Source organism: Papilio machaon, chromosome 8 (genome assembly GCF_912999745.1).
Source record: "Papilio machaon chromosome 8, ilPapMach1.1, whole genome shotgun sequence".
NCBI lineage: Eukaryota > Metazoa > Arthropoda > Insecta > Lepidoptera > Papilionidae > Papilio > Papilio machaon.
Genome location: NC_059993.1, coordinates 4505449 through 4529179, shown reverse-complemented (window position 1 = coordinate 4529179; position 23731 = coordinate 4505449). Strand labels below are relative to the sequence as shown.

Genomic DNA, 23731 nt, shown 5'->3' with positions numbered 1-23731 from the left:
TCTTGTGCCGCCCGCATCCATAAAATTATTTTGTAATTAAAATTCAAAGATTAAGAACGGCATATCTCCTACATTTTGTTAGAAGATTCTATTGTGGCCACAGTAAAGACGACGTAGTTTGTGTAGCAAGTAGGGCGGCGTTTGTGCCGGCTGCAAGCCGCGGGCAACTACACTCTAATTTAGATCACTTTTTTCTTAAAGCCGCGACATTGTTAAGTACGATGTTGTTACTTTAGTCAACTTTTCGTTAAATTTTCATTATTTTTTTGTTAGTTATTTCTCAATAGCTTTCTTACTTCCCTTCCATTTTTTATAATTTTGGTTATTGCTTGAAATTTTAAATGAAATGCAACATACGATTTTCTATACGTATATTGCATACGTTTATAATTTTAGTAGAGGCAGCGCAGGATTCAAGCTACTAGCCTAACCTTTTAGCCTCTTCGTATCCACATGTGATAAAGGTTTGCAAAACAAACGCAATTTATTTTTATTATTCTGTACGAATGTCGATCGGTTGCGGTGATCACGTAATATCCACTGAAAATTCTTTCGCAAGTTACGTTTATGAGTTTGCATGTTTTTCGTAGAGCTTAAATTTATTCTAGATTTATAAATAGATGGCGTTATTCTATATCTTATATAGAAATTTTAATTGGTCAGACATCTATCTTCTATCTGGTACTTTTTGCTGCTAGAGAATGGTGGATTTTTACCCACCAGTAAATTTTAATTTTGGGCTGTTAATGCACAACAAGTAACTGACCCGACTGGTTTTGAAAGTCGGATGTTGAATTTCTTATATCTTTTCTTAAGTTAAAAAAGAAATATTACACGGACAAACCAATTCGCGAAGCTAGCGTTGTCTATTACTAACTGAAATATTTCAAGTTTGGCATTATTTCAAAATGTGGAGTGAGTGAGCGGATGACCTCATTTGACATACATGTTAATGGCATGTATTCGACGAGAATGCATCTTTTGTCATGTGTAATTGAATTAACTTGACTTTTTTATTATTAAGTTTACTGGTTGTTATTGCTGGATAAACTATGAATTATAGAAATTAATTATAGATTTATTTATAGTTAGTTTATAGTTCTTATCTTTATAAGGAAATCCCTTAAAAGACAAGTCAGTTGTTTTATACCAGGGATCTCCAAACTATTTTGGACAAGTGACCCCCTTTTCTAAAATGAACCGTTTCCACAGACTCCCCCATGGCCAAATTATCTACTTTTAAGATCAATTATTATTATTTTTAATTATGACTTAGGTCAATAGACGACAGAGTGAGAATTAGCAATGCTTTAAGTTCGATATCGACCCCTTTGGGAAACCCTGTTTTATACTATAATTTCCATTTAGCATTTCTCCACGGAAATGAGGTAAGATTGTTGTCGTTTTCTGGCTAGGGTTTTAAAATGAAATAAATAATTATTTACACACTTTATTGAATTAACATAATGAAAACAAACATTAATTAATTATTATTGAAACTAACCGCAATGACAGTATACTGTAACCGTAAGTACAACATTTATATTTATCAATAACATTAATCAATTCAATTCACAAAAACGATTAGATATGTCGACAAATAGACGTGATATTTGAAAGATATGACGAGTTATATCTATAAACTTGTGAATTATAAATGAAAAAATCTCTACTTATGTGATCTATCTAAATACCACTGATTGTTTTCAATGAAGTCCAAAACAACATACATTTACATACATCAACGCTAACAGGTCCCATCTTTAAATCCATTATAACTTAAACATTGACAACAAAATATTTGTGCCACAATTTTTTGATCCTCGTATTTTATTCCTCTTTAAAAAAAATCTTTCCTATGAAGGATATTGAAGATAGGACCCCATTACAGGGACAAGAATGATTGCACACACATTGCCCGATCCGAAAACATTTTACTTTATTAAATTGTTATTGAGTCCCTGATTATTATGATATTAATTTAAAAATGATAATTTGCAGCTCTTTTGAATATGACATACAAGTTTATTGCTATTATTATGAAAAAATTAAATGCTCTCTTTTCGACATTTCAGCAGTGACAAATTATGACCATTTCGACACTATACTTAACTATTCAGTCGATAAGTACCATTACTGATTAAGCAAAATAACACAGTACAGTCAGCATCACAGACACAAAATAAAATGTTTAATTTTATCTTCGTATACTTTGAAGACTATACCGAGTTGACATATTAAAATGGGAATCTCCGAAGGTTATTAAGCTCTCTAGAACATAATAGGGTGGTAAACATGAATACAACTGTAGTTGTGCGGTTCAGATTTATTAGTACCAGTATGCAGGACAAGGAAGTTTGTCCATAAATCCAAAGCTAGTTGGTTTTTGTTTTTGAATATTTATCATATAAGCTTTTGGAATAATTTGAACTATAAGTGACGTGAACTTAGAAAGACACTATCTGTATTTATTACCCTGGTAGTCTACTGCGTAGGTTTACGTCTGAAGTAGGTACTAAATAAATCGTATCTAAAGGGATTGAAGCATATATATATATTTTTAAATATATTGTATATGCATAACAAATTACACAACCCTTATTACCCAATCGTCCGAACCTGTATGCGGATTTAGACAAGTGACGAAGATAGCAAAATATTTTTCACTTAGCACTCGCATTCTCTTAACTCGAATAAGAAATACGAGGAAAAATCCAAATACTTTCAAGTATTCGGTATAATTTCAATGCATTTATTGCCACGAAATTCAAAATTGGGATTTTGAAAAAAGGTGCAATAAGAATTTAAAATTCAGGTGCTAACACGAAAGTTAAAAATTTACTATTACATTTAGTAAATATTTAATAAAATTGTTTTTAATTACTCTATTATACAGCGCAATCTGACCCTGTCAATAAAGGCTAATAATTCATAATGTTCAACAAAAATTACATTATTAAAAATAATTCAAATTATTGCATGAACGTCAACACATTATCTGTACCGGCATAAACATCAAACAATAATAACATTTTACTAAACGCCTCTTTAAGGTGCATAAAGAGCTTTGTCAATGTCACCGATACGTCAGTACATTTTTCAAATGTCTATAACACGACATTAATATATAGCAAAAACAGTCCAGAAGTGTACACAAAGCCCCCCTATATAATTTTATATCTAATAAACGCACGCATCGATTCACAATACATTTGTAAAACTAAGTCTTCATTTGAAAATTGCCATCACAGCTACACTGAGATTCCAACTAGGTCGCTATCCAACACAAAAGTCAATTACAATGATCACTAGCTAACGTAAACATTTTAAATAATTGAGCAAATCAAAATAACAGTAACAATGTTTTAATAGCTACGCTAACACGTATATAATTATATGTAATATATAATAATGTTACATCAAATTGATAATACACAAATAATAATACACGACACAAAATTAATACTATTCGCTATTATTATTTAAAAATTGCATTGTACTAAATATTATTATAACACGCATCAACAACATCAATACACAGAAACTTTCATTCGAAAGTGTACTTTCTCTTTATATACTTAAATTATGAATTCTTTTGCTTCTCTTGCACAATGAAGCTTCAGTGATGACGTCACTGTTAAGATTTAAGACGTTTCGTAAGCGGAAATCGGGCCGGGTATTGCAGGTTATTGTGCACAAGTTATATAAAGAATATAAATTTCATTTGCTAATACAAGATTCAATCTTTATAGCGGTTCGTTAGCTGCAAATGCATTTTGTAAAGTCGGGTGCCAGGTCGATCCCACCATGTAGGGATGACCAGTGACCAAGGGTTCACCTTTACGTCTTAATGATACCTGAAAGTGAGTTCGCAGTGATTCGTGAAAAATCCGCCATAAAGTTTGTTTTTCACTTTACCAGATGTTTCCTCGATAACGCAACGGATAGCAGATCATTGAGAGCTAATAAAGCTTCTATGACTACCTGTAACCGACCGAACGTAGATGACAAATAACTTGAGCACTTCAAATGCGACACAGAAAGGGTAAAAAGCAATTCCATTATCTGTCTTGAACTTGAACATAGTCAATATTTATTAAGAGTCAGATAAAATACTCAAGTTTTTTGTTACAACGCACTATAAGCTCCGACAGCATTCAGCACTGAAGTGCGCTCCAGTGATAATCACAGCGAGATTTTTCTCTCTAGTAATTTTACACTCCACTCCAATGTTATCGTGTTATGGCTAACGATTTAAATCTAGTTTTACCTGTGTTATATTTAAATGTACAAAGCTCTATACATTGTCTTATATGCAACATTTTTATAATAAATAATTGATTTTATCATTTTTTTTTATTGCTAATACATTTTTAATTGAAGTAAGATAACACGAAAATAACAAAAAAGAAAAATATAACGATCATCGAAAATAATATTCAAATAGTTTTTTTTAGAATTAAATATAAAGAAATACCAATTGATAAATTTTGACTAGAGTGTATAAAGGTTTCATAGAGTTGTCTTTGAATTCAGACGAATTTGACTAGTACAAATAGAGATGTCATTAATAAAATTCATACATTCACATACAAATCCGTAGATAGTAATCAGACACGACTTTGGCACATACAATTATAAATTTTACAATTTGATATTGATTGATATACAGAAGGGAAGACACGAGGAAAAGTTCATATCGGGGATATGTTTCAAGAATATAAATTCTAATTGTGTACTTATAACTAGGGTGTGCAAAATTATTTTTTTTACGTGGATAAAATTAGAATTACTCTTAGTAATTGAATCATTCAATATTTCAATACTGAGCGAATAGTGGGTCCCATTATCATAGTCCCCTTCGCTTTTATATATCGCCTCGCAGATTCATTTTTGGCACAAAGAGTTTTGTCATTTTCTTGGCACTAAGTATTTTGTCTTTTGAACGTGTTCACCGAAAAGCATTTACATATACTGGTCCTATGCTTACCTTAATCTATAATTATACTAAGACATTTTTATTTTTATTTTTCTTTTTTTTTCTGAAATATTATGACATTCACCTTTCCGGTCTATCTATACGTTTGACCTAAACCTAAAATACAATGAGCTTTCTGGAGAGGGTAATAAAAATAAGTGAAATAAAATGCTCTACATTACATATACTAAGTGTTAAAACTATCCTCAGAATAATTTAGCATAAATCCACAACATTATTATTGTTTAAACAAACTTTAACAATCTTTGGCTTGATCCCTGGACCAATATCATACAATCGAATTAAAATTTCTCGTAGCCGATGTACACAAGGTGTATATTATTTTTAGAGATCTTTGAATATTAAATAAATAAGAAGACTATCACAATTAGCAACACTATTATTTTTAAAAACTAACGTCTTTTTTTTTGTGATCGCAGACGACTCTATTGATTTCTCTCCTCTTTGTTTTATGTAAGTTTCTTAAAGGATTTGATCCCATCAGTTTCGTGCAGTCGCGCGACATCGCACTGCCAAATGCCCTATGCACTGAGCCCCGCTGCGTCGCCGAGCTCCGCGCGGGCGGTCGTACTATGGATGTGATGCAATGTCTTGATATGCTTAGGTTTTGTTTTGATGTGTTTGGAAATGTTCTAGTCGTGGGCCGCCCGCCGTTTCCACTAGCCGGCTAGTGCATAAGACTGCTTACTGAATACCAGGTAATTACCATAGTTATTTACAAATATTGTCTTTAACCCTCTCACTCTGTTCGCTAATCTAATACTAAACGCTACGTCAGCGCTTCCGAGCTCGCTCGACAGTCCCCTACGACTATTTTACACCGTTTTCGCTCTACAAAACTTATCTCGAACGTTCACATTCGTCTCGATCTCTGCACCGATCGTTACATGATTAAAAAATAATTTTAACGGATATAATTGAATCAAACGACCGCTTAAATCCATAGTAAATTCGATCAGCTCAACTAACTCCCGATGTCGTAATCTTTAATCTATGAACAGTGAACGAGGGTAGAACGAAAGAAGAGACCTTCCCACCCTCCGTTGAAAAGATTCTATTATGGCGTTCACTGTTCACGGACTGATCAAAATTATTTTTTAAAACGTCAGTCACATTAAATCTTTATTCTCAGTTTTAAACGTTCCTAAAATCTTTTCATTACAAATTATATCACCACCCTCTTTATCGAGTGCGCGATCGACTCCTCTCACTCTATTCATTTAAATAGTGGAGAATAAATATAAGAATATCTAAAATACTTATAAACTCGTAACAAATGTAAACATACATGTTCAGTTATTTGCCAATCGCATTCCCTCTTATTTTCTGCGGCCTTTCACTTGAAATAGAAGATCGGAGCCGGAGTCCCGTAGCGCGCCGGGTAGAGGTAGGCGCAGTGCGGGGCGCGGGGGGCGGGGGCCCCCCCGCGGAGCCCCATTCAATGGATCGGCGCCTTCACAATGTGGTTCGGAGCGATGTAGTGGTACCCGGGCAGCGGCAGCCCCGCAGTCTCCATTGTGATCCTGAAACGTCCACAAACACTATAAGATTATAAAACATTAACAGTTATATGCATTTTGATAGTAACATACATTTACCGGATGTTTATGGAATCGGGGACGCAAGGAATATGATCAGTAAGGTCGTTAGAAAATATAATCAGCGATTTGTTATAAATGTCCCAATGTGGTGGATAATCTAGGAAACAAAATAAAAATGTAAAGGAGACATCTTACCGGGATTGGGTGATCCGGTTGTCTGGAGGATGAGGTACTCGATGGACCGACGGCAGTGTCACGGGAATGTTTTGGTCTACAGGAATATGGCGTGGGTTCTTGGAGATTTAGCATTAAAATAATGTTAACCTGTACTTTACATACAAAATACAACACGTCGGACGACCAACATCAATGAAACGCACACTTTCTCTTATTATTTTATTAAGTATTTACTTAAAACAATACTTTCACTTAATTATACTAGCGAGTAATACGACACCTGAAAAGATATGATGAAAATGGCTATTATCATAAAATTAACATGATTTAATTACAAATAAAAACGACATCGGCGGCTAAATAACGCGTCTTCCCGAACGGGACTACATCTAACTTTAAAAACATTTGAATTGGACCTCGATTTTCAAGTTCACACTAAGTTATAAGATATCACATAGGCAATAGCCTACACTGCGATTTCCCTGAGGGTTCCAGTGTGCTCCGCCGGCGTATACACCCATTGTTACTGAACCCTTCATGTAATTACGTGGCAGAATATGATATTGGTGATATTTGCTTTACATTGCCACCGCTAAGAATCTAGATGGCTTGCTATTACTAATTAATTATAACCTTAACATACGAAGATATAAATATAAAACATTCCGATCTACGTCTATCTTAAACGCTCAAACCTTTAAAGAGAAAATGGTCAAACTTCAAACGTAGTCCAGTGCAGCGCATCGCGCAAATCAAAAACTAACCACACGATATAACAAACATATGTATTCCATCATCATCATCATCATCAGCTCACTATACGTCCCCACCGAGGGGCCCGGAGCCTACCCTAACTTAGGGGTGTATTCCTCCACTCGAATAAAATGATAACGTACATACATTTCAAAGTAATTTTCGTCTTTTTTTTGTGATAAGTATAAATATACAATGTAAAAATACTAACATAAATCTACAGATACAAATGTTTCTATATCATCTCCCATTTTAAAAATACACAGAGCTAGCTCTCAGTTGAGGCATCAAACCATACTTTCTTATTTTGATGGTTTTTTAAAAACCAACCAAACAAGTAAAGTATCAAAGCAAATTCGTTAATGTTTGTCGAACGTAAGATTTTTCTAGAATATAGTGATTATTTTGAGCAAAAAAAAAAACAACTTTAAACACGAAAAATCAGTATAAATGTAAAAATTTTGGTTATAAATAAAATTCATTACGCTTAGCGTATTACAGTAAAAATTAAATTGTTTCATTTATTTTTCGTCAAAATAGCAAGTACAGTTTGGTGCCTGCATTAAACACCCTGTTTTTTCAATAGTCTTAATATTATATCATCGCAAAGCTATCTGCCTTCGTTTCTAGCCATAAAGCTTCTATGTATTTACTACTATTGTCACGATCCCTAGATAGTATAAGATTCATTGAAATTAAAAAAATATATAACTTAGAATTAAACAACTGCAATATCAAAAAATGAAACTTATATTTTTTTTTTAAATTTATATATAGATATTAAATGTTAATATTGGTGCTTTTGTTATAGAAAAAGGAAATGTGTAGTAAAATTATTATTGATTTTAAAGTAGTGATTTTTGATATCTATGTAAAACTGTATTTGAATATAAGAGATTGAGAACATTTAATTAGTGCATTTTAAGATTTTCAGTAACAAATTCGAAGTTATTTTATCTATAATTTAAGAGTGGAGTTTTAAATTTTTTATTTTGTTATACTAATGCACAATGATTCGCTTCGTTCTTTGATTATTGGATTAATTGCAACAAAGTAAATATTTCATGACGTTTATAAATTAAATTTTCATTTACCTGTTTTTATAATTTTTATAACCAAATTTTTATGATCGTCGTCAATTTCTCTTAGGTCATAATAAAAAGCGATAAAACTCTGGCACACCAAATAAATTTGAAGCGTTTTGTATTTTTATAATCGTGATATAAGTACGTACTTTTCATTTTATACTTTCATTTTTAGCAAAATAATTTGAATATTCGTTTGTACAAAAAAATAAAAATATTAATTTTATTTTGATTTCTTCATCAAAATACACAATTCACATTGTATGTGCTATGTACAAAAATATGAAATCGATTTAGACTGAATTATAACCCATAAGAAACGCGGTTTACCGAAATCAAATACTGTGCTCACTATGATTTAACTTTTGAGTTCCATATATATTATAATTCGTTAAAAAAATGTATAAAAATGATTATAAGTGTGTATGTATATGTATATTTTAGTGAGAATTGTTTATCGTTGTATGCATCACGAACAAACGTCCTTAAAGTGACGCAAACGATAGCATGTAATAAATATTGTTCGGAAGGATAACCTATAAACTATAAAAATGGTCCTTACAAACATAAAAGATCTATATCGATTTTAAGTTAGTCACAAATAACTGATTTTAACTTAAATAATATTTCTTACAAAACTAAATGTACCAAGTAAATAAACCGAAGACACGCCAATGGGCGGTCATCGTTCTTTGGATGACGTCAGTTCGGAGTTCAATGTGAAGTCGTCGATCGACGGCGATGTTTAGTAAGGATTGTATTTGTTTCGTTCCTTAGAGGACTTGGAGGGCGAGTCGTCGTCCTGACGGCGCTGCGTGAAGTTCTTGTGGTTGCGATGCACGCCGGTGGTCTGCACGGGCTGCGAGCTGCTGCCGCTGAGGAGGTCTGTGAGGCCGCCGAGGGCGGTGAGGGAATTTAGGGCTCCGAGGGCGCCGGTCTTGGTGAGGAGTTGCGCGAGAGGGATGGCGGAGGCCAGGGGGTTGTTCGTAGAAGCCGTCGAGCCCCCCGAAGTGCTACCCTCGAGGTTCGCCTTCTGGAGCTCCACACTGCGGGAGCGGGACTGGATTGTTGTAAAGGGCCAGGCGGCAACGAGGGCCGCGTCGTTACAACTTTTTTTTATTTTAAGGCAATTGAGGTTATATCGCCCTGATATGGTACTGTGATAATTGCATTTTAAATAAATATCGAGACAAATAAAATTTAAGACGAGGTTTTCCCGAATTTTTAAACGCATAATCACGTTAATTGCGACGCTCTTGAATTCATTGTGAATGTATAAATGTGTGTTACAAATGTTGCAAAGCTAACTGTTGATACAAAATGTTGAGATAATCATCACGTGAAGTTCTCTCGTTAAATACGCCAACGTTGCCGAGGAAGGTATAGTTAAATCACAGAAGTACAGATTGAAAGCCTCGCCTTAATACGTAAAACAGATTGAAGTTGAACAGTTAATTATCTCTCCACTAAGTACATATAGATTAATATAATGATAATATTCACATCGCTATTTACAAATCAAATATAAAAGTAAAGAAAAATAAAAGGCAAATTATCACAGGTTTGAACATAAATAATTCGACGCGGCCCAAAAAGGTAAAAGACAATTCAAGGGAAGATCACAAGGATGCTATATAAGTTTGGACTTTCGGATGGAAAGCTGGAATGTGTCGTAGAGTGAGAGAGAACAAACAGATATAGAAGACTCACCTCATGTTGATGAGATACTGCGCGAGAGCAACAGAGTCCGGGTTGCCGGTGATGGTGATGGTGCGGTCCGTGCTGCCGCCCTCGCGCTCCTCGCAGTTAGATATCCGGATCATAGCGCCAGAGATTTGACGGATCTCAGCTATCTTAGTACCGCCCTACAACATTATATAAACTAACGTCTCCAGTCATGGATATCGGACACATTCCTATACCTACAGCGATAAATATTTCAGCAATAAGATGGTCAGCTAAAAGCTGAGTGCCAATCAGAAAATACACATTGCGAACATAACATCTTGTTATTTGCTTCTACACAGACCTTAAGTTTGTTTTAAAAATTGTTTTCGAAACACACTTACATTAGAACTTGAAGAAAAATTTTATAACTTAAAAACAAACTAAACTATAGTATAGGAATAACATATATTCCGTACCTTGCCAATAATGCAGCCGATGAGTTCATTGGGTACAGTCATCTCGTGCGACTGCTGGTTGGTGGCGGGCTGATTGCGGCCCTGGTTGGCGGTGCGCAGCTGAGACCCCGCCAAAGCGGCTAATGCTGCAATTCATCACAAAAACTTATAATAGTTGACACTTAATTGATTCTCTTTTGCTCCCTCACCCTGTGACACTTTATAACAACTTTTATCCGATCATAATCTTGTGAGGTTTAACTGTTTTATGTGTCATCACCACTTTTACTGCAAACAAAGGTATGTGTAGTATAATATTTTACATTTAAATATTATTGTTTTTACCTGCGGGGTTCAATCCACTAGTATTAGCGGGTCCCAAGCCGCCCAGACCGAGTGCCGCGAGTCCGGCTAACGGTGATTTAGCAAGCCCTCCGATCTAAAAAAAAAAATTATTGACACGAAACTATTAGATAATGAAGATTAAGTTTGTAAAAGCACCAACTGAGTATTCTAAAATCAAAAATGTATATAATTATCTTATTATCAAAATAATATTTGTTTCGTGTTTTAATGAATTCGCTGCAGTCTTGTATTTCAGTATAACTTTGATTTTACAATACTCTGCAACTCACAAATAGAACAAAAAATATATCGCATTCATATACAACTGACGTAACAGATTGCTCTCGGAAACAATCTGAAAAAACATGTTGCCAAAATTGTGTTCAGAACATTTTAGCTCCAGCTGCTTGTTTTCATCTTCAATGACATTGCCGGGATGGGATCGCTGGGTAGGGTAACCTGGGTACAAAGTAGATTATCAAAATAATCACTACAGAGATCTAAGAAAATTCGCAATGTAAAATAAAAGTATGGTTAATTCAGATTACAAGCATGCAAGTCCTGGAGTGTCGCTAGGTTGATACACAAGTTCTGAATTAAACATACTCTAAATATTATCTGTTCCCGAGCAAATATGGAACAAAAAGTTGCGAATTTCCTCAGCACTGTACAAAAACCGTATTCCGACCACATTGTGAGTACTGAATGATGCTGCCCAAATCCAATACACCATTAGGAATTGGCAAAATTTACAAAATACATTTTTTTTATAAATGTCGTCATTTTAATACGGTCCCGACATGCGTCTTTATTGTTAATCAATCGATAAATTCTTAGGCAAACAAATAAATTATCGGAAGAGGCCAGGTAAAGGCAAAATAAGGAAAGGTGCATTTGTGGGAATGTTTGATATAAAACCTTTTTGCTTCAAAACGTAGTTACGGTGAATTTAAAAAACGTAAAAGCTGTAATATCTCGGCGATGCCAGAAAACAAACAGATAAAGCTCGATGTGTTTTTGACTACATGTTTCGACTATAATACACGGTCGTATGTGCTGAAATAAATAAAGGACGTCTATCTACATATTTTAATATGACATCTATCAGGGGGTACCACCGGGGAATTAAGTGCATAAATGTCGGGGTTTACTTTACAGGGGGTTTATAAGCACAGGGGTATAAACAGCGCAAAGAAAATGAAATTAACCATTACATTCCATACTGCTGGGGTATCTAAATACTAAATGTATGTAAACTGTAACTGCTACATAAGGGTACGACACCACACATCCAAAACCATTTTCAAGGGAGCCGGGGCAGCACCAATCACATAATAACACTCTTTACCAAGCAACCTCATATAGATATCAATTTTAAATATATAGGGTTGGGTTACAATTTATGTGATACATTGTTAAGTTGACTTCACCTTAAAAGTACAAATATATGTTATATAAGAACCTTTATGTAGTAATAAATATAACATAGCTATTAATTTTTTTTTGTAGATTGTTGAAACTTTGCTTTGATTACAGGTTGTTTCGTACAACACAAAAAAAAAAAACTTGTTACTTTTGAAGCCCGCTTAACATCAAGATTGTTGTCTTACATATTTTTGTTCAACTAACACTCGGAACCACGTCTACATTTTCATTCGGATAAGCAACGGGAATTTTATTTAATGAAGTTTAAGTACATTATTTGACAGTTCATAGAAATGTATTTTGCTTGCACATATCTAACATCAACTTGTTGAATTCTATAGAAGTGATAATTAAGACTCATATAAAGTACCTTGGTAAGTAAAGGTTGGAGTATAATTTCTTACGGACAGAGTTAAATGTAAATACTTTAAGGGACAATGAGTATATTACTTAATGACAGAGTAAGACCAAAGGGGATGTTGGGGGAATAATAGATTTATAGACAACAAAAGACCAAATAATTGAGACTTCACGGATTTTGTAAATCAGGTAATTGTAAAAAGGGGAAGGTGGGAATAAGAGAACAATGGGCAGTAAGTCTCATAGGCAGAGTAAAACCAAGTATCCGAAGGGAGGGTGGTCATAAGAGTTATATGGGCAGATCAATATTGCGAAGCGGAGGGGCGATTGGGGTATAATTGTAAATTGGCAGATTAAGACCGAGTAGCGGAAAGGAGAAAGGAGAATGAGGTATAAGAGTATCACGAGTAGATAAAGGCCGAATAGCGGAGGGGAAATTGCGCTGTACGTCATATGGGCAAGTACCGAGCAGTGGAATGGGAATAAGTCTCTATGAGGCAGCTTGTGGAGCGGTCAGACTCACAAGGTGGTGTTCGTGTAGCGGCGGCGGTAGCAGATGGTGGGGCGGCAGCGCGCCCACGAGGGGCGGCTTCACCTCGAGCAGGGGGAACATCGGTGCGCACACCGCCTGCACACCACCCCAATATTAACTCATCATATGTGCACGATCACCACGTGCTATATTCATACAACTGTACGCTGTTACCATTTCTCCCTTTACCACTCTAACCACAGGGAACAGACGAAGACTGTTTATTGTGACAAGAGTTGACATATACATTAAATTAGTTCTTATATTTCTATATTACCTCGTTCAAGAACCTTTTTTTTGTGGTAGTTTTTTATTAGTTTTTTATACTGTATGAAATGTGTAAGTAATGATTTATTAATGCGTAAAATGACAAATTTCATATGTTTACCCTGTATGAATACTAAAAAAATATCATGTAATATGAAAAGTTCTTAACGTACACAAATACGGTAATTTACTTTTATGTAAAGACGTAAAATTCTTGTTTGAATGGTAATAAGCTTGTTTTATTTAAAAAAAAAAAATGTTCACTTTTACTAAAGTAAAAGTGAACATTTTTCAGTAAACTGAATGCATGTAATGTATTATAAAAACACTTATAAAACGTTTCTAGTATAAACGATATCGTGGTCTGTTTATTGGTTATGACAAAAAAATATTCTAAGAACTTGCGTGTTTGTTATTTGCAAATATAATGCGATTGCGAAATGTATAGTCGACGCAATGCTATTTGATAAAGTAAACGATTTTTTTAACACATTAATGTTGATACATTACTCATGCCCATAACCCAGAGGGGTAGGCAGAGACCATATTAATCAAGATGTCAAAATATTAACCAAACTTAATCATTAGTTTCAAACTTTTTTTTTTATATTTTTATCATTATGCAATATTTATGTGTAAATGTTTTAACAAATTCTAATCCTACATTTACCAATAAAACTAAAATATCGTGATATACAAAATTTTATTATTGCTATTTAGATATCAACAAAGCAAAAAAAATCATACATCCTAAAGAAAAATAAACAATCTTAGCTTATGTATTCAATACCAAATTAAACGAAAATAACTGGATTCACCTATATATCGAATTAAAATGCACACAGCATATTTCCATTGTTATTCGACTTATTGAGAATTTCGTCTTATCAAGGGAATATCAACTTAGGGACGCACAGGAAGGGAAAATATCCTCTTTTTGTGCGTCCCCTTCTCTGTTGATTAAAAAGTAGGCAACGCATCAGCATTTGCGGATGTCTATAGGCAACGGTCGCCTCGCTGTTGCGGCGAATTCAGGGGGCCGTTTGCTCATATGCCATGTTTTGATATAAAAAAAGTTTCGAGTTATAGAGACTCCAGTGTAGTATAAAACAGATTTATTTATATTTATTGTATTTATTTCTGTAATGTCGTGTGTGTGTACTCACATCTTGTGCGGGCACGGCGTAGTTGCCCTGTATAGTGTAGGCCTGTCCGCCCGCCAGTATAACTGGACCCGCCACATTCGGCTTCGGCCTGTACGGTATTGTAGCACCTTTTGGTGGACTCTGAAATTCAATGTTAAAAAAATATATGCAAATCTGCTTTGAAACATGGAGTTTTTTTTAAAAATGAATCAATTTTTTTTTAAATGTAAAAAAAGAAAAAAAAATTTAATATTTAATTAGCTTTTACCCGCGACTCCGTCCGCGCGGAATAAAAAAAAAAAAAAAAACTGGGTAAAAATTATCCTATGTCCTATTCCTGGTTCTAAGCTACATGCCCACCAATTTTCAGTCAAATCGATTCAGCCATTCTTGAGTTATAAATGGTGTAACTAACACGACTTTCTTTTATATATATAGATATATATATATAGATTATTATGACCATGTCATCGTACAAAAATATTTTTCTATCTTGTTTTTTTTTTTCAAATAGCACTATTATTGGAAAAACAGTAGACAATGTTTTTGTTTCGGCAGTGAATATTAAAGCATTGTCAAACATACCTCCAGCATAACACAGCAGATGTGATAAATGCACTGAGTAATAGCGTCACAGGTTCCACTGATTGTCACAGCTCGCTCAGTCGAGTTCGGCAACATTTCACTTGCTACCTGTTAACAAAAAAAAAATCATCATTTTTTTTATTCATTGATATTGACAACATATTTTCAAATCACGTTTATGAATAACTAGTGTTATTACAACGCAAATATAATATGTTAATATTATATTTGTTTTTTAGATGTTATATATCGATGAGTCCTATATATAATAGCCAAAGTAACAAATTGATGATTTTTACTTTTCTGTGTTAACTACCTCTCGGTTGCATTTACAGGTGTAAATGTTATTTTTTTGCTGAAGTAAAAGGGCGTATGCGACTTATTTTCCTATATGGTTGAATCTTGTCTCTCCTGAAAAGTTGTCAATTCGCACATTGGCCCTTATTCATAGGAGCCATCAATATATACACTCCAATTTTATTTATTGTATAAATGGAGGTGTCTAAAAATAGTATGAATTATGCCCTTGTGCTTTTTTCATGTTTTAACAAATTCATTTTTCCGTGGCCAAATTGGTATTCATTTTGATGAAAATTTGGTAAAATAACATTTATACCAAAGATTATTTAATGAGAATGACTTGTTTGACATAAGATGTATATACCTGTATATTAGCTCCGGTGACGTCACGTATCTCTTTGATCTTAGAGCCACCCTTGCCAATGAGTGAGCCGCACTGTGAGGCGGGCACGATGAGCCGCAGTGTGATGGGCGCGCGCGAGCCCCCGCCACCTCCCTCATTGAACTGCGAGCACCACTGTAATATATACCATTCCCTATTCATTACATGCTCTTGAACTAATAATTGATTAACAGTAGAATTATGGTAAGGTACGGCAATATTTGAAATGAACATCCATGTTGTTGGTTACGAACGAAGAAACGACCTAATAAAGAAGACACTCTGAACATAGATGGATATGTATGATTTAATAGACATTAGACAATAGACATTAATATTACTTTATTACATTACTAGCTGTCGCCTGCGACTCCGTCCGCGGGGAATTAAAAAAAATAATAATAAGTAGCCTATGTGTGACAATGTTCTACAACTGTGCCGAATTTCATCATGATCCGTTCAGTTGTTCCTGAGATACCTTCAAACAAACATCCATCCATCCATCTAAACATTCGCATTTATAATATTAGTGAGATAGTAAGAATAAGAAGTAAGATTACATTATAATTTTAAATCACTAGATATAGTGCGGAATGTCTAGAATGCAGCTATTTATGCCAGATTGATTTAAAACAGTCTAAGTCCACACATTGATTACGAAAGCGGAAAAGAAATTGCTCGCGATTACGTTTGCGCCAAATTTGAAATTTAAATGATATGCAAAGCTATTTCCTGCGCAGTTCAGGGGATTTTATCAGGCGAGATAGATTGCTCGTACCTAGTGTTTACCGCGTTGCATTATTACTTTGTAGAAAATGACATATCTAAAGAAGTTATCACAAAAAAACATTTTAAAAGCAATTAAATTTAATTAGCTAGAATGATTATAGTAATTGAATACCTAAAAAATGTTTTATAACTGTTTTGATTGAGACCGACACTATTTTTTTGTCCAGGTTCAACTATACATGCAATAGTTATCACTTAACATATTTAATAAAGATACTTCTTTGCTGAATAAATATATAATCACTGTAACAGTCACATTTTACTATATTTTTAATTAACCGTTCCTTCCAATATTTAATCCACATGATATGTATATAGTCTCAAGTTAGAATTTTTTTTCTACAATTTTGTATGCATAATAGAGATTACATATTATCAATTTACTGACCTCTTCAAACTTTTTGCAGATAAGTGTGAAGGCTTTGAATATAGCACTTGTGTTGCCTGTGACGGTAACAATTCGCTCCGGGCATGATCCATCGGATATGTTTATTTTGGCTCCAGACTGAAATAATAATTAGTATAATAAATTATATATACACAGGATGATTAATATATGAAAAATATTAAACAATTAATCAGAATACTTTTAATAAAAATATGATTCCAGTACAACAGTAACTTTATTATTATTAAGTAAAAAATACCAAGTGACTTTATTATGTCACAGAGTATCATTATATAAAAATTGAATCATAAAAAAATTTACCTCTTCCCTAAATCTCTTCACAATTTCACCTTTTTTGCCTATAATACTGCCAACTTCCTGAGGAAAAGAAAAACTTTTTTTTAAGTATTTACAATAAAGTATCAAAGAAACATCAAGTATCGTAATTTAAAATAACTCAGACGCTAATACAACACCATTGGCAAGTATTGTGCAACAAGTGGCATAATTAATGCAGTCGAGTTTAGATTTATCGTACAAAAGATTTCCTGTCTGCCAGCCAATAATAGACTTAGCATCGAGCAATTCTTTGCTGCAATAATAGATGCAGCGGGGATGCAGTGACAGTTTTAGAGTGGCTGCATTCAGTTTGTTTCTGGCAACACTGCACATTGACTTCTATAGTATGCTAGCAATGTACATGCAGCTACAAACAAACATCAATAACAGTACAATAGTTATAGTGTAACTATTTAACATTATTATTTGATTGTTTAGATAAATTGTTACAATAAAATAATGCATACAAGATATGAACTAAGCTTTGTGACTAGATGGATTTAATTAGAACATTCTTTATCAAATTTTAAACTGCATTAATTACTTATTAAGTTTTAAAGTAATTATTGTAATCTTTTTAAAATGAAACACATTGATAAACATATATACTGTGTATAACCTCCAAAGCAGATTTCTTATAAAATAATATTAATAATGGCATAGTGAATATGATATAATGAAAAAAGTTACATGTTATGAGATGTGACTCTTTTCATTTGATTCATTATTAAGTAAAATGCATATAAATTTAATAGAATAGCTAGATGAAATACAATACACAATGAAAGCAAACAAAAGCCTTTACTCTGAATAACATGGATTATTTCAATTAGAAAAAGAGACAAATGGACAAGTTTGATGAACAAGCCGAGTGCTGATATTTGGCATCGAGCCAAATATATTTTGTATTGGATTACAGCCAATTAAAAGTAGGTACCTTGATATATAGGTACATGTTAACATCAATATGTCTCACATCGGTGCAAACTAGATATGTGACTGTTCTAAATCAGTTACCTATATTTAAAATTGTACATTGTACACTAATAATAAACAAGGTGTTTTTTTTTAATGTCTAAAGTTAACACATCATATTGTCTTATAAGGCCTAGTCACTAAGCACGCATGAGTAATAAGTAAACAAGATCTTGTGTTAAGCAGCCATACAAGTGTGTTTCTTAACAAGATTAAAATGCTGCGTTATATTAAAATAGGGTATTTTCAAAATGTTTAACTCTTTCATAGAACAGGGTAATTAAATTAACTTGAGGTAATATTAACCCTCAAACCCTACTCGGGGTGCTGGAGCACCCCACAAGGTTTATTTTTCTTATTTATTTCGTTGATTAATAATGCACGTGTTTGACTTTCCGCGTATTTTACTTTGAGGTTACACGCCACGGATTGGCCTGTGTCGCGGCGACAGCCGGCTGTTGTAGATTTGTGCACGAGTGTCGTTGGGTGCTGTAGCACCCCAGTGTAGGAACAACGTAAGTTTTTAAAAAATTTCCAAACTATTTTTTAAGCTTACTTCTATAGTTGAATTATTTTATTATAAACGTATAGATTCCCCAGATAGCAACATTGAAGTTGAGCTTCCAGAAATTATTAATTTTGATAATAAAACAAAGGGAGAAGTGGATGTGTTCGATGCAATGGCTAAAAAATACTCTGTCCAAAGAAGAACCAAACGTTGGCCAATGTGCATTTTCTATGGGTTATTGGATGGAGTTGGTATTAACTCTTGGGTTCTCTACACATGCTCAAAAGCAAATAATAAGCCTGACATAAAGCTTCGTCGGAGTTTTCTAAAAGAATGAATCTTATAGATGAACATTTGAAAATGCGCCTACAAACACCAACTTTGAAGAGGGATATAAATGAGAGTATCGCTGCAATTCTCAAGCAACTCATGCCTGTCGATTCTTCTGGGTCTGAACGTCACACACAGGGTAGTTGTGGTTTCTGTCCGAGAAATAGGGATCGGAAGAGCAAAAACAGGTGCACCAAGTGCAAAATTCCAATTTGCTTGGAACACCAAGTTGAAGTATGCCAAAAGTGCTCAAATTGATGTGTAATGTAAAATTTTAAGGCTGATTCGTAATCTCATAATGTCAATATATATAAATAAAAGTATATTTTCTATAACTGTTTTTATTTCTACACTTTACTAACTATTTTATTTTGGGGTGCCTTGTCACCCCAGTGTAGGAATACTGTGTACGCCAGGCAGTGTAGGGTTTAAGGGTTAAGGTTGTTAATACATTCTTTGTCATGTACAAGGCACAATTTCATTAGACTTGTTAGACCACATATTAATTTTATAATTAATCAGCTGTCCCCGGCAGTATTAAAAGAATTATTAGCCTATGTATTCATCAAGACTACAAACTACATGTATGACAAATTTCAGCAAGATTCATTGGGTTGTTTCGGAGATACCTTCATAGTAATACTAGTGCCAATTAAGCACTATTTTATAGGTTATTGACTTTTTTTATACTTTTTAAACAAAAATCTTTATAATATGAAACCGTAATTTGATTAAACTTAGTGAAATGAAAATGTAAGATTTAATAATGCAGTGAAGTTTTCAAGATTATGAATAAATTTTCATGCTTTTGGAACATAAATTATAAACAACTCCAACAAAAAGAAAATTGAAAAATTTGCTTATAATATTGATGTGACATGATCTTACGTTTAGGGTAAAAAAATGGAATAAAAAAGAATTTGCTTTTTATTAAATACAGAGCATCACTAAATTTAGGGATGTAAAGGTGGTGACCGACATGCTTACCAATAGGGTATTAATCTATGACTAGATTATGTCGCTGCTTAAATATTGGAGTGGTAATTTTTGCACATTACTAAAGATAGTAGATAGATTACCATACAAACCACACTTTATAATGATAAAAATCTTGTCATGGGTATAAATTAAAATGAAAGCAATAGTTACAGTGTAATGATAACTACATTGGAATTTAGAAGAAGGTAAAGTGTACACTTTCACAAATAAACAAGTACAAGTAACAAGTACAAACAAAGTACATGTTTTTAAAAGTGCCAATATTTTTATTTTTAAAAAATAAATTAAGTGCCCTTATCTTACCTTCCCCTGCATAATCAGTCTGATAGTGAGGGTGATTTTGGAGTCTTCCTCGTGGAGAGGCGTGGGGGCTTTCTCCAGTTCCATGCTGGAGGAGGAGTCCGTTGTGTCGCGCGGAATTTTGGCGGCGTACGGGGCTACGTGTGGGCGGGGAACACTCCACTCAATCTAATGGCTGGGACTCGGGGCTCTTGGCACGCACTGCAGGCAGGGTAAGCTGGAAACAGGCGCATATCTCAAAGGAAAATTCAAAGGTTTCGAGCGTTCTATAGGTGGTGAGGGATCATGGGACTTCCTGACTTGTTAAGCAAGACTAATTACCAATTATTTATTTACATATGCTATTGGTGGTAAGCGCAACGGAATGAGGGCGGCAAATGAGGATCTAGATACTAAATTAAACTAACTGGTCCCAGGTCCGACCGGATTCTGCGACTGTAACGCGAGTTGGCCGCCCGGCTCGCGGACCGTTACTTGAACTCATCTACTGGCTCGCAACTCGCGACATAACCTCAGCGTCGCGCCTCATGGCTAGCCGACCGGGTTATCGATCTCGCAAATCCCAAACAAATTCCATTGCCGCACTCTCAGCTTTTTTCTTACCTCGTTTTGTAATCCCTCGTGCAACAATAACATAACAAATCTTAAAACTAGTATTATCACCAAGATGTGTATAAAAATTACACTTATCACAATTTTATAATCACATAAAATTACAAAACTAATAAAATCCGACGTAGATGACGCGTCGGTGTGAAGCTTGCGATTGTCATAGGAGACTTTTAGAGCCAGCGCCTCTAGCGGCAAGAGATTAAATCATTTTGACAGCGAGCCGCGCACTAAACCATAGACTATGTAAACTATTCATCTGAGTCGATTTTTTCGATTTGATTTTTAACAAAATCTCGATATTACTCAGCTTTAATTAAATGTTTTAATCTCATTCGTGATATATTGTTACTCTATTCATATTTTTGTAGCATCAAAAATATGTTCATGAGGTTTTTCATAAAATATACTTGTATGTACAAGTTTATTATACTCAAACATAATATAACGTAAAATCGTCAATTTATTTCTTTTCCGTCTGTAGTGCTTCCGTGTCTAGAACATGACTATACATAAATAATATATTGAATAATGCAAATGTTGTCTGCTTTTTTACTGATGGAGTGTTTAGATATAAAGCTAGTAATTTAATTAAGAACAACTAATATTTTGCTTAGTTGTTACCCATTACCGTTACCACGCTATGAGGCATTCAATCCGTTGAAAATGTCAGATTTACTACAGTATACAATACACATATATATATATATATACAGATAATTTTTGGCGTCTGCGGGACGAAAGGGTTTGCGGGGGAGATGAATAAATGTTATTATGCAAGAATTGCAAGAAATTTAATTATATTTTACGCTTACTACGCTTTTATAAAGCTTCTCTTCTTTTTCTTTTTCCCTAGACGGCAATGTTTTTTTTTTTTTTTTAAATATACAGTACTAATGAAAATTCGACAAATTTTTACTTTTCTGCAACCTTATTTCCGACAGTTTATCTTTTCGAGATTGGTTTGTATTTATTATGTATATTTCCGACATTTTGCAAGCAACCAAACTTCAAAACAAAACAGAAATTTATTAGTAAATGTTTCTTTAAGAGATCTAAAAATAAGACGCTTCGAATTTAAATCTGTCAAGCTGTAGGTAGAAAAGAATACTCAGACACGAGCACTGAGCTAGAAACATAAAATGTAAAAGAATTTCTCAAACAAATTTTAAGCAAGGCAAGTTATAAATAATATTTAAAATTGCAATGTGTTTTCAGCACGAAGGAGTCCACGCTAATGGACTGCTTCATTCCCTGTTTGTTTGCCGCGGGATCACAGCCCGAGTGTACTCAGCTACGTTGTTGCGCTAAATACAAATAAAATTTCCACTTACAAATACATTACATTTCTTATTCAGTTGACATTATACTACAAATTTCTACATTTACGATCGTATGGTAATAAAATCCTGGTGATCTCTTAGTTATTTAGGACTAAACTTCAAAAACTTGATGCAATTGTTGATTATTTTAATCCACTTTTCTACTCTAATCTTAGTTAATTCGAGATTGTAATAATTGTGAAGCTACTAGTTGTTCATACTTACAAATGGTTTTTAGGTGACTTCCATTTACACAAGAATTGTAATCTACATTATTGATATGGTTGAATTGACAATCATTCCTCTTGATTTCTCGAAGTAATTAAAATTAATAATCCTCAATAGGAACCGTAGCATTGCTTAAATTGAGTCTTCAGATCTCAATTAAGACTCAGATTTCATTTGTTATCTTTGATATTTTTCATCTTAATAATTTCGGCTTCAATAACTTGTATAATATAAATTTGAGACTTATCAAAAATTTAAATTCGAACTAGAACCATTGAAATGAAAAATTATTTTCGTTCTGTCTATTTTAACCTTAACGTGATTTATATTTGTATCACATAAATATTTTTTTATTTGCTCCGGATAAATTGAGTGCTGGTTCATTGAGCACACAATTTCCACGCTTCGTTACACCTACCTGATCACGGAGGCAAATTCAAAACAACCTCCTTTGGAAAACAAGTCAATTAATAAAATCATTTTAATATTATTATTCCTCTTCCCCCGCCACCGCGATGAGAGTAGACGTGTTATACAGTGCTCCGTAAATAAAATATACTTTTGCGCGGTTTAAAGTGACCCTGTGTGCTAACTTTGATAATATCATAAGTAAAACATACACAAACTATAGTAAGAGTAATAAATGTGGTGTAAAAACAGTGTGATATCTATTTTATCAGACAATATTTTTAGTGACTATATAAGTGAAGTTGCAAATGACATTCGCCATTTGTAAAATAACTACCCGTTTCATAACTTTAAAATCATAAATCTTAATAACAACTTAAAAATTCACTGACATTGTAACTGTACGGTTTGGCCTAACTTGAAGACTGTGGACTTAACTTCGCTTAGCGCCGTGCTGCACCGCGTTCTAATCCAACGTGTACGGACTTTTTGTTTATAAGATTTTATTGAGATTGAT

The 23731-nt window shown here is 33.8% G+C and overlaps 1 protein-coding gene across 7 annotated transcripts in view; it reads right to left on the bottom strand.

The window, feature by feature from the left end:
- Window positions 1-5437: 5437 nt before the first annotated feature.
- Window positions 5438-23731, bottom strand: part of LOC106720741 (poly(rC)-binding protein 3) — a 64767-nt gene continuing 46473 nt past the window's right edge. Inside the window, exons 1-12 of one of the 7 annotated variants that reach the window (XM_045679012.1) lie at window positions 21251-21443; window positions 20651-20864; window positions 17518-17574; window positions 17197-17313; window positions 16002-16154; window positions 15338-15445; window positions 14774-14893; window positions 13332-13436; window positions 11024-11117; window positions 10700-10824; window positions 10266-10420; window positions 5438-6522 (exon numbers count right to left, since the gene is read on the bottom strand). In XM_045679012.1, the coding sequence (XP_045534968.1) occupies window positions 6438-6522; window positions 10266-10420; window positions 10700-10824; window positions 11024-11117; window positions 13332-13436; window positions 14774-14893; window positions 15338-15445; window positions 16002-16154; window positions 17197-17313; window positions 17518-17574; window positions 20651-20734 (1203 nt within the window). In that variant the 5' untranslated portion in view covers window positions 20735-20864; window positions 21251-21443 and the 3' untranslated portion in view covers window positions 5438-6437. Of the gene's footprint in view, window positions 6523-8846; window positions 9602-10265; window positions 10421-10699; window positions 10825-11023; window positions 11118-13331; window positions 13437-14773; window positions 14894-15337; window positions 15446-16001; window positions 16155-17196; window positions 17314-17517; window positions 17575-20650; window positions 20865-20968; window positions 21181-21250; window positions 21445-23731 lie in introns of those variants that run through there. The other 6 variants (XM_045679005.1, XM_045679007.1, XM_045679008.1 and 3 more) reach the window with 6 other exon arrangements.